An 11,235-nucleotide genomic window follows, 5' to 3' on the forward strand; every position below is an offset into this window, starting at 1 on the left:
TGATACATTTACAGAGACTGTCTTTGGTACCAGTGTGTGTTACTGTAGTCTGCATTAGAATATTTAACACTTAACTGAATTTGAGGAAAAAATAATTGAGAACCTTGCAGTTGGCTTATGAGCACAGTGGCCAGGTAAAAGTTTTTATCTCTTCAAGACTTTTGTAACTTTTGGTATATTAATCTTGATTGTCAGTTCAGAGTCTTCAACTGGATGTAAGTACAAACCTTAACCATTGTTTATTCTGTATTTCAGGTCTGGCTTCATGCACCCTATGAACTTCATCTGTCATTATTTGAACACTTCATCGAACTTCTCACAGAGTCCAGGTATGAGCTGATGCTGGCCTACTAATGAGGCTTCCAAGATTAGATAATATGTAGAGGATGCTCCAATTTCAATTTGACACCTTCTTTCCTTCCTTCTTTCAGTGAAGCTGCAAAGAATGCGAAGTTAATGAGGGAATTCCAACTTATCCCAAGGCTGCTCTTGACTCTTCGAGATATGTCTCTCTCCCAGCCTACTATTGCTGCAATTAGCAATGTGCTGAGCTTCTTGCTTCAAGGCTTCCCCAGCAGTTATGACTTACTCAGGTAGCCCATGCCAATGTTCAAGTATGGCTTAGGTGTTTTCATTATGTTACTGATACTGATCAAAATACAGTTAAACCATTGTGAGTAACAAATGTAGAAAGTTCCTGCACTGAATTTTATCCTACAAGAAGTGACTGAGCGCATAGGCATAACCATTTTTTTTAACTTGATTTAAATATTAAATTCAGTTTATATCTAAAGAGGTGTGACTGAATGATAGAACTTGCTCAGCGTTTTGCAGTGAAGTAACAATGGTGCCCTGTTCTTGCTTCATTTTTCATGTGAAATGCTGAGCACTTTTAAATTCAATTGACTGTTACTCAAAGTTGAGCACGAGGATGCTTCTGGTTAAAATCCAGCTTTGATGACTCTCTCACAAAAGGTTAATTTCAAGATTTTTTCTAATTCATCACTACAGAAAAATATTTAAGGTTGTTAGGTATAATTATAGTAATTATGTATAATTGTATTATTTTGCATAATTAAGACTGGTGAAAGTTGCATTAATAGTTGCAACTCATCCATTCAAGACTACATGAAATGTTTTTAAATTAGTTAAACTCCTTAACTGGGTTTTTCCATCTCCTATTTGATTATTGTAGAAATTGATAAAATATTACCAGACTTGGATGTTTTTTTCTTATTAGTAGTTTTATTTTCAGCTTCTTATGTCAAGTACAGTAAAAGGTATCAGAAACATCAGAAAGCAATTCAAGAATAGACAGCATTGGTGTAATTCTTAAATTCCTGTGGAATTCCAGTGCAAATTGGAGTTTTCCATCATCACCTTTTCTGTTTCCTGGAAGTAAAGATAAACATATTGAACAGCTTAGAATAAATAGCTATGGACCTTTGAGGTTAATTCTAAGGAGAAGAGGAATATTCTATCTCCTTTCTTAGAGCAGCTCATCATCATCTTGTTCTTGAAAACTGTGACCTTGTATTGTATCACCTCAAGCTGTAGACATAAATGTTATACCATATGAACATTTTTTTTTTGATGTAATACTAAGTCAGCTGTAGTTGTTGGTAAATGTTTTGATCTCTTTTCTTTAACTTGCAAAATTCCTTTTAGCAGAACTTAGAGGTAATTCACACTTTTTCTTGAATGTTCAAGTTCTCTGAGTCCCGTAGCTGCAAACTTGTCTGCCAAGATTCCAGTTAGTAGTGTACATTACTTTGGTTTTTGGCTAACAACTTTAGATTTAGGCTGTTTTATCAACATCTAAATATGAGAAAGTTTTTGTATATTGCCCTTTCACTAGTGTTCTGATTTTACGTTAGGTGTAAATTATTGATAGATGAGGATTCATCTGTCATATCAATACATGATGTTCTTTTTGTGTATATCAAGGTTTGGACAGTTCATCTCTTCCACTTTACCTACGTTTGCAGTCTGTGAGAAGTTTGTAGTCATGGAAATAAATAATGAAGAAAAGCTTGACAGTGGTAAGTTATTGCATGACTTAGAAATAGTAGAAGAGTAATAGTTTCTCTTTTGTACTTAAATACTTAAAATGTACAACAGTATCATTTTGTTGTAATGTGGTTGACAGCTGTGAAATTTCACTTCTTAGTACTGCACGCAAAAGCAGTGCAAAAACCATGCACTCTAATTTTGTTTTTCTTCACTTAACGCTGTACTTTGTCCTTCTGTTTCTCCAACGTGCTACTTAAATTGTGTATCTCTGCTTTATTATGTGAATGGGAGAGGGAAGTGCAGTGTACATCTGCCTTCCAGCTTTTTTTGTTTAAAAAAAAAAAATACATATACACACACATATTTAGCCTTCAATAGTACTTATATTTAATTGTTTTGAGAACATTTCTATCCCTGTTTCTTAAAGAAAAGATACTGTCGTAGTTTTGCTCAGAGTCACCTTGGCAAATGGTGGATTTGAACCAATATCTGAAGGGGATGCCCAAAGATGCTGTTGTTTCTGTATCCCTTGGGAATATAGTGGTAATCAGGAACAAGTAGCAGGGATGGATTTCTACTTCCCAGTGAGCTTTATTTGTCTGTTTTTCCTAAAGATCAATGTTAGGTAGTGCGCATTTATCACTGCGTATCATGTCTCTCCTTACTGAATGCTTTCTCTCTTTGCAGTCTCAGAGATGAAGGCATTTCAGCTTTTATCAGTAAAAAACAATAACTTGACTATAGGAGAGAGATCCCTATCTGTGTTTCCACTGTGGGCTGGCCCGGGTTATCCAGAGCTTATGTTGCTTTTTCCCTGCCTGGAGCAGTGGAGAGAATGGGGTAGAATGGCTCTGGGACAGGAGTGAAGAGGGAAATGTGAGGTGGAGGGCATCAGATTTCATATTTTTAGGATACTGGTCTTCATCAGTTAAGCTGCGCCCCTCAAAGATGCTTTGATTTCTTGTCTGTGGCTTATGCACAAAACAAGGGCACAGAATGTGTCCAGAATGTCTTGTTCTTTGTGTGCCTCCCCTCAAGTATTCCTTTTTGTAATACTGTGCAAAGTGTTCCTCTTTTTACATAGTAAGGCACAATAAGAATGATTCAGCAAATAGCAGTAAAGTTGATCTTGAGCTGTTTGTACATTTTGTAGTAAGCTTGTTTTTCAACTGATGAGGAGTTCAGAGATCTGACTTGAAAGAAAAGGAAATTCATCATTTTTCCCATGTCTTACATTTTGAAGGAATTGGAAACTATCCTTTTTAAACTTTTATTGTTTTTTATGCTTTATCCCCCAGGAAGAATAATGTTTATCCAACTGTTGTGAGTTTTTACTAATTTCTTTTCTCTTTTGTTTTTTTTTTTTTTTTAATTTTTTGTCATGTCAGGTACCAATTAGCTAATGCAGAACACCACAGTTTAGATAATTGTCTGAGAAGATGCAATATCCTTCTGTCCATCCTTCAAAGCTCAAGAAATGCTTTGTGAAAAGATAATGGAAGCACCAAGCATTTCTTAGCAGTATGTACCAGATCAAGTGTAGCAGGCTGTCTGTGCTTTAGTACAGCTTTCTCTTGATCCCTGTAGGAACAGGTTTACTTGTGTATGGCGGTTATGAGTAGTCTTTAAAATGTCCATGTTCCAGAAGTCTAATTTTGCTTAATTCGGTTTCTACTTACTGTCTAGGAACTGAAGATGATTTTGGAGGACTTGTTTCAGCTAATCTTATTCTACTGCGGAACAGGCTTTTAGATATCCTCCTAAAACTTCTGTATACTTCCAAAGAAAAGACAGCTGTTAATTTGCAGTAAGTACCAAGCATTTAAGATAGAGCAAGGATAATATTTTCTAATTTGAAGGGAGAGAATTATACAGACCTCCACTCCATTCATTGCTTAAATTGTATAATTTTATAGGAACTGTTGAACACAGCTGTTGTTGAATAAACTGGGTAAGCTGGAAGAAATAGAGTTCTTGATTCTTGAGTTCTATGTTTTCAGTTGTACTACGATAATAGTAGTAAGCAGGTGGAACTTACATGTCAGTATTTTCTTAAAATACTCCCAAGCAACTATTTTCTTAGTAAAACAAATAGATAAAATATTATTTTTTAAAACCAAAACAGTTTATTAAAAAGTATACCTGTGAAAACTTCATATCTCTGTATAGCTCAGCAAGTTGAAATTAAAAAGAACAGTTGGTTGACAAATGTTTTCAGGTCAGTATTCCAGAAACAGCAGTTGAAGAAATCTTATCCCAGTCAGAATTGTCTGAGTTAGCTATATTCAGTCATGCCCTTTACCTAAACAAAAACTGGTGTTGCTCTTTGGATTCTCTTTAGTGAGAGTTGCAGAATAGCATTCCTTGTTCAGAGGTAGGTTTACTTAAGCATGCAGGAAATGCTTGGGTAGATCTGAATTTTCTTCAGTCTTGAAGTTTGCTCTATAGTGGAGGACACTGACTTATGCTGTCGAGTAGGATGCTTTAATGTGTGACCCTTTTCTCTTTTGTTAGGGCTTGTGAAGAACTGGTGAAGACCCTGGGGTTTGATTGGATTATGATGTTCATGGAAGAACATCTGCATTCCACCACGGTCACAGCTGCCATGCGAATTCTTGTGGTCCTGCTGAGTAATCAGTCCATCCTTATTAAATTCAAGGAAGGTCTCAGTGGTGGAGGCTGGCTTGATCAGACGGATTCTGTCTTGACCAATAAGATTGGTACTGTGCTAGGTATGCTATGAAAACTCTCTTATGGGTCCACCCTTCCTATTACTGTTGTCTCTGCTCTGGTCAGATGCTGTTGCCCTTCATTTTTCTGAGATATAACAGATTTCCTAAGCAAAAGGGAGCAGTTCTACATTGCACAGATATTATAGTTCAGTATTGCATGAAGCCTGAACTGCAGTCAGTTTTTTTATCACTGTCAAGGTATGGTTAGTTATGTCCTGTGGGCAAGCGCATCTGAACTGAACACAAAGGCATCGCACAAGATGCTACGCTCAAGCAAATGAAGATTCAGGAAAAAATATTAGTTGCATTAGTTACAAAATCATGCAGTGTTAAACCTGTGCTGCTTTGTTTAGTGAGTTCTATGCGAATTAGAGTTATCAGTTTGGATTTGTGCTACCTGGGAAATTTCTGTGTGTACAGCTTTATCTCAGCCCTTCTTTTCCTCAGCTTAGCTTGCTGTAATACCTTCTTTGGGCACATGTATGCCCCCTGGCTGCTACTAAAGGTTGGGGTTCTTAAAGCCTTGTTTACCCAGTCTTACTAGAGTTTTCCATTATTCTGCAGGACCTAGAATGGACAGTATAAGGTGCTAGTGCTATATTCTAAGTCATCTCTAAGCTGTTTGAAATAAAGGATGTTAGTTTTTGGTAAAGGGGCAGTGAGGTGTTCTTTTGCCCTTCTGATTCCCTGAAATTTATTACACTTTGTAGCTGGTAGTTTGCCCCACCTCTACTGACAGAAGTCTATACGGACTGTTCAAAAGGGGTGCAACATGAGACAGGAGGGCTCCCAGAGCTTACTTCCGTGAGAATGTGTCTTTTTTATATCATCTTCATTTGACACCAATATTTAAAAAGGGAGAAAAATAAAAGCATAGGCTGCATCACTGCTTGCTGAAGGCATTTAGTTAGTTATTTGCTGTGAAATTTAATTATGGAGATTCTAGTTTAAATCCTAACAGAAGGTGCAACCTGTCATAAACACCCACTTGCCACAACAGTACAGGACCACCAAGAAAGCAGTATTTCATGGTTGTGGGTTTTTTGTTGTTGTTTTTTGTTGTTTTTTTTTGTTTGTTTTTTGGAGTACTTCAGTATTCCTTTTTTTTTTTTTTTCATCCCTTAACTACTGGATGTAAGTAGTTATGCATTTACTATATAGAGTTTCTCAGGAAAAACAAGATATGGTGACTGATATTAAAGCCAGTATTATTTTAGGGGATTGGTAAATTGTTATTCTTTGTGACTTCTCCCCTCTTCTGTTACCACCGTGACAGTGCTCTCTTTGGAGAGAAGTAATATATGTTATGCAAGTTTGTGCAAGTTTTTAACTTTATTTCCTCTGTTATGTTATCTGAAGGCTTTTTTTTTTTTTGTTGTAACCTTTATTAGGATATAGCCTATTTTCAGTGGGTCTGGTTTTTTTTTGTTTGTTTGTTTTTTAGTAATACAAAGACAGTGGTTTTCAGATTGCTGCCAGTTTAGACCCTCATTCAAATATAGTAAAATTAAGTGGCAGACTTCCCACGAGCTGGAGCTGGCTTTGGATCAGGGCAGTTGTAATTACTGTTAATAAAGCTTAGTTGTTGTTTCTAAGGTGGTTGTGCAAGTAATAACTACTCTGTGTTATAGCAGTAAATAATCTGCTTCTTCACTAAAGACTTTTCCAAACTGGTTTATTATATGAAAATAGATGTTAAAATTTGTACTGTTCTTAATTTTGAAGGAGGACTATTCCTGAAATGTATACTTTAGTATACTTCAGTGAAATATAAAGTCCAGATTGTTGTGCTTTTCCCTTTGAATTCTGTCAGAGTGCCTTGTGCAACCTCATTCGTCACATAGATCATCTGTCTGGGAATTCAGTCTCTTTACAGTGCTTCCCATAATGTATCTCTCATGGTATTATGATCATTTTTGCATCAGCAATGAACTAGGAAACCTTTGGCAATCGGTCTTTAAAAAAACATATTAAATATGCAAAGATTTGTTGTGAACATACTGCAGCATCTGTTATTTGACTGTCTCAGATCTGTACTTTGTTTAATAATTTCTTCATGTTTGCATGTACGTGCCTTAAAATTTGAAACCCACTGACAGTTGAGGCTGTGGACTGTTTCTTATTCAGGTTTTTTTTTTTTTTTAATGTCCGGTAATTTCTTCAGTCACATAATCTTTCTAAAATAGATATGTATTTACAGTCATATTGGAAGAGCATATGTGGAGTTGTCCTTTTTTTTTTTTTTCCTCATATTTTGGTATGTATCATTTGAACTGATGCCAAGCTACATTGTAGCCAAAGAGGTATTTTAAAAATTGCTTCCAATCAAATGACAGTGACCTATACAACTGCCTTAGTTTTCATACTCTGTATTGTTTTAAATACATTACAGAACATTGACTCCAAGATGTCTGCTGCAACCTACTGAGATTGATTTTTTGTTTAATCTTGCTGATAGAATTTGTGCAGGTCTGTGGAAAGGGTTTAATTAGTTGGATTCCTCATTTATATCTTTATGGATCTGAGTGTGTATGCATATATTCAAGCATTTGTATTTATAGCATGAAATTTCTGGGGAGGTACCCTCCTGAGTTCAACGCTTCAGTATGGGTGAGCTTCGCAGGTGTTTCCCTGTTATCATTGTTGGCTTTTGTGTTTTCCTTTCTCTCAGGGTTCAATGTTGGCAGGAGTGCTGGTGGAAGATCGACAGTCCGGGAGATTAACCGTGATGCGTGTCACTTCCCAGGCTTCCCTGTCCTGCAGTCCCTTCTCCCCAAGCACACAAATGTACCAGCGCTCTACTTCCTCCTCATGGCCCTTTTCCTGCAGCAGCCGGTCACTGAGCTGCCCGAAAACCTGCAGGTCAGTGCGCCCGTCGCCAGCGGCCGATGTAAGCAGGGCTCACAGGTAGGGATTACCTAGTAAGATGTAAGTGTTATTCTATCTGTCGTCAAAGAAAATAATGGATTAACACCCCCAATCCCCTGCAACTGACACGAAAGACAGTGCATCCTGTATTATGCTGTGTTGGGAGTGGGAGGATGAGTTGCAGTGGGAGTGTGTGGGAGGCAGCTTGCTGTGGCAGAGCTGCAGCTGTTTTATGTCTTGGATGTTCTGGGGTCAAATTGACATGGAATGGGGTATGACTTTTTTGGAAGAGTAGGAGTGATTGTGGTAAGGAGAGGTCACAAGGTTGCAAACAAAACAAGACAGTTATTTTAAAAAAAATTGTATTTTCAGAGAAACATCACAGCTCTTAAGGGAAAAATGTGTTATCATTCTCAACAGGTTGATTTTTAACCTGTTTTAATTGCATGTAAATGAATAGGAAGCCTTAGTGTAGTCTTTTATGGAGAAAAGCCTGCTGTTGACAAGGTATACATTTAGAACAGATACCAGGAGTGCCAACATCCACTTCTCAATGGGATATTGAAGGTAAAAATTACAGATCAGAAGGTATTCTGCCCACGTTTTCTCAAGGGGAATACTTGATGGCACATGTAGCACTATGCTGTTGCAGAGTTTGAAGCTCATCTTCTGCTTACAGTGTTGAAATAATGATTTAAACTGAAATGAAATGCAGCTATCTGAAATGTCTGGCAGTGGAGCTCTTAATACTAGAGCTTGGGCAGTTTGTCATTTTTCTATTTATTTTTAAATGCTTTTTTAAAATTTATTACTGGAAAATACATCTTGGTATATTTGCTTTGTTCATGTTTTGTTTCTTCTGTGGGACACTTAGTTTTGTTGCTAGATATACTGAAGTAAAATGAGTTGATTGTGCAGCATTTGTGCTGGCATGTCTCATTTCAGAAGAAGTAAATGCTTGGGGAAGGAGGGAGCTGCAGTTATGTTGCTCTGTGGTCGGAAGGAATTTTCTTCTGTGTCTCATGACACGTGATCTCCCTGTGAATTTCTGGGGGATTTATCTTTTTACATTCTGTAATCTTTATTATTTAGATACTGACAAGTAAATGTCATATGTATAATAAAAAGTAGTATCGAATTGCACTGCAGAAAGGGTTTATGTCTTTCTCTTCTTTTACCTCTTATAGTTTGATTTAGATTCTATTTGGACATTCATATTTGGAGTTCCTGCCTCTTGTGGCACTGTTACCTCTTCAGTACATAGTGTTTGCACAGAAGCTGCCTTCTTGCTGTTGGGAATGCTGAGGAGCATGCTGAATTCAGTAAGCATAAGTATTTCGCATTTATGTGAACATACAAAATTGCTTGAGTCCACCATATGGTCAAAAGCCAAATTGGAAAGGTGAAGTTTTAGTGTCATGACAAACCCAGCCAGCATTTAAACTCATAATACTTGCATAAAATCCATCACTGTCATTGGGTTATTCTTATTTTGGGTTTGTCTTATTTTGTTTCTTGTTACCTGTAGAAATATTAGTGGCTGTAAAATCAGCATTGCTTTTTCACAAAAAGGCTAAGCTTTGCATTTCGCTGCAAATAAGGCAAAACCAGGAAGCAGAAGGATAAAATGCCATTGGCAGAGATAACGGATTTTTTTTTCCTGCTTAACATCACGGCAGTATGTTTGAGACTCTCCAGTCCATCTGTTCAGAGCTCTGATAGTTGCTGATTTTGTGTGTGAAGCTTCCATATGCAGAGAAGTCCCCTGACTATTAATAGCCACATACTAGAGGAAATGAACTTATTGCCAGAAAAATGTTCTTTTCATTTCTGAATCTAATGTCAATAGTAGTGAAAGTTGGTTTCTTAGTGGAAAACTTTTGTATCAACTGGAACCTAAAGCATTTATTTGCTGAAAAGGATCTTGTGAAATATATGTAAAGCAGCACCTGTTCAGGTGTAATGACCAAACAGGGGACATGTTTGTAATATGCGCTGGGAAGCGTTGGCTGCATGTTTCACATGTGTTGGCTTGTCCAGATGTGACCAGCACACATATCCAGAAAACATGGCCTGGCGACCTGCTGGAGCACAGGTTCCTGTTATGAGTTGGTGTGTCAGACTTGTGTGTTCATATCTTGGTCACGTGTTGGGGTCAGGCATTCATCATCATGTGCCCTGCTCAGCAGCCAAGTGTTTTGTCGCATGCGGTGCCTCATTCCTCGCAGTTTAGTGAGGTTCTCAGACGCATGTTCTGTCTCATATTTGATCAGACATTGATTCATGTGTCTGGACACAGTGTCTTCAGTCATGTCCTCTGGACTCCTGTTCTGACACATGCTCCAACACATCTGACGTGGTCTAGATCTGTTTTCTGACACTGCCGTGTTTGGTCACACAATTCTGCTCTACTTGAACAAGCGTTTGACCGGTTTTGATGTATTTCACACCATCTCTGGCCACACTATTCTTCCTCCCACAGCTCTTCTCTGATGGGAGTATTCCTCAAATAGCTTCATCTGCATTAATGTGCTGTTTGTTTTTCAACCCAGCCCTGGCAGTCTGAGGAGGAAGGCTCCTGGCTTCGAGAATATCCTGTCACCTTGATGCAGTTCTTTCGCTATTTGTATCACAATGTGCCAGACCTTGTTTCCTTGTGGATGAGCCCAGAGTTCCTGTGTGCGCTGGCAGCAACCGTATTTCCTTTCAACATACGACCTTACTCTGAGATGGTAGGAAATTCAGTGAGTTGGATTTTCTGTTCTTTTTCCCACAAATGCACTTTTTGAGGTTTTATCAATTAGAAATCTCATGAAGATAAAGCTCTGCTTGCCGTGCAGAAATTGATGGTTTTAAAGACTGGACTGGAAAGTTTGTATCTACATTTTGAAATTGAGAGGGGTGTATGCTCTACCAAAAGGCAGGTACTGCTTCATTTCTGGGGTAACGTACACTACTTATTTGTTTTCTAATGGGCTAGTTCTCTCACATACAAGAATCAAGTTAACTCTTGTTAATCAAGATTTGCAATAGGAAAAAGGCAGACTCAGCTTCTCTTTTTCCTTTCCATTCTGGAGGATGTGATAGAATCTTAAACTGCTTCTTCCCCCCACTTTTTCTGTGGCTGAACCACGAAACAATATTCTTGTCTTACCTGGAACTGCTGAGCTCTAGCTAGGATAGTTGTGAATCCAGCTTTCATTGCATAGTTGCCTGACGCAGAAAATATTACAAGGTATTAATTTATGTATTCTCTGAGATAGTTGTTATTTATAAATTGTGCTATTTCTAGAGCTTGAAAGGAAACAAACAGTTATTGTTAGCTGACGTTTAAAAGTAATTGCACTACGTACGTGGAAGGATAATTAGGTTACATGTTGGCAAATGCAATAACTAGAATATGACAAAATATTTACACGTATATGTTGCTGAATCTAATAAAGACATGCAGATTATTTATTTTTCTTTTAACTTGAAGTAGATACTAGGAGTTCTAGTAATGCTGACTTGGCATTCACCTGTGTAGAAGAGCCTTGCATGTCTGAGTTATTTTTAAGTACTTTCAGTGCAAAGTACCTGTAATTCTTTAGTTTCTTTTTCAAAACCTTTGGGCTTTTTTTTT

The 11,235-nt window shown here is 37.6% G+C and overlaps 1 protein-coding gene across 1 annotated transcript; it reads left to right on the forward strand.

Annotated features, from left to right (window-relative positions):
* The first annotated feature begins 224 nt into the window (after positions 1 to 224).
* LOC104910680 (WD repeat and FYVE domain-containing protein 3-like) lies at positions 225 to 10,417 on the forward strand. The gene is made up of 8 exons (XM_010709844.3): positions 225 to 329; positions 432 to 593; positions 1,948 to 2,042; positions 3,700 to 3,820; positions 4,528 to 4,745; positions 7,417 to 7,652; positions 8,801 to 8,935; positions 10,166 to 10,417. Exons 2-8 carry the CDS (start codon positions 457 to 459, stop codon positions 10,400 to 10,402), a joined length of 1,179 nt encoding a protein of 392 aa, XP_010708146.1. The 5' UTR covers positions 225 to 329; positions 432 to 456; the 3' UTR covers positions 10,403 to 10,417.
* The last annotated feature ends 818 nt before the right edge of the window (positions 10,418 to 11,235 follow it).

This window comes from Meleagris gallopavo, chromosome 4 (assembly GCF_000146605.3).
Source record: "Meleagris gallopavo isolate NT-WF06-2002-E0010 breed Aviagen turkey brand Nicholas breeding stock chromosome 4, Turkey_5.1, whole genome shotgun sequence".
In the NCBI taxonomy this organism is placed as follows: Eukaryota; Metazoa; Chordata; class Aves; order Galliformes; family Phasianidae; genus Meleagris; species Meleagris gallopavo.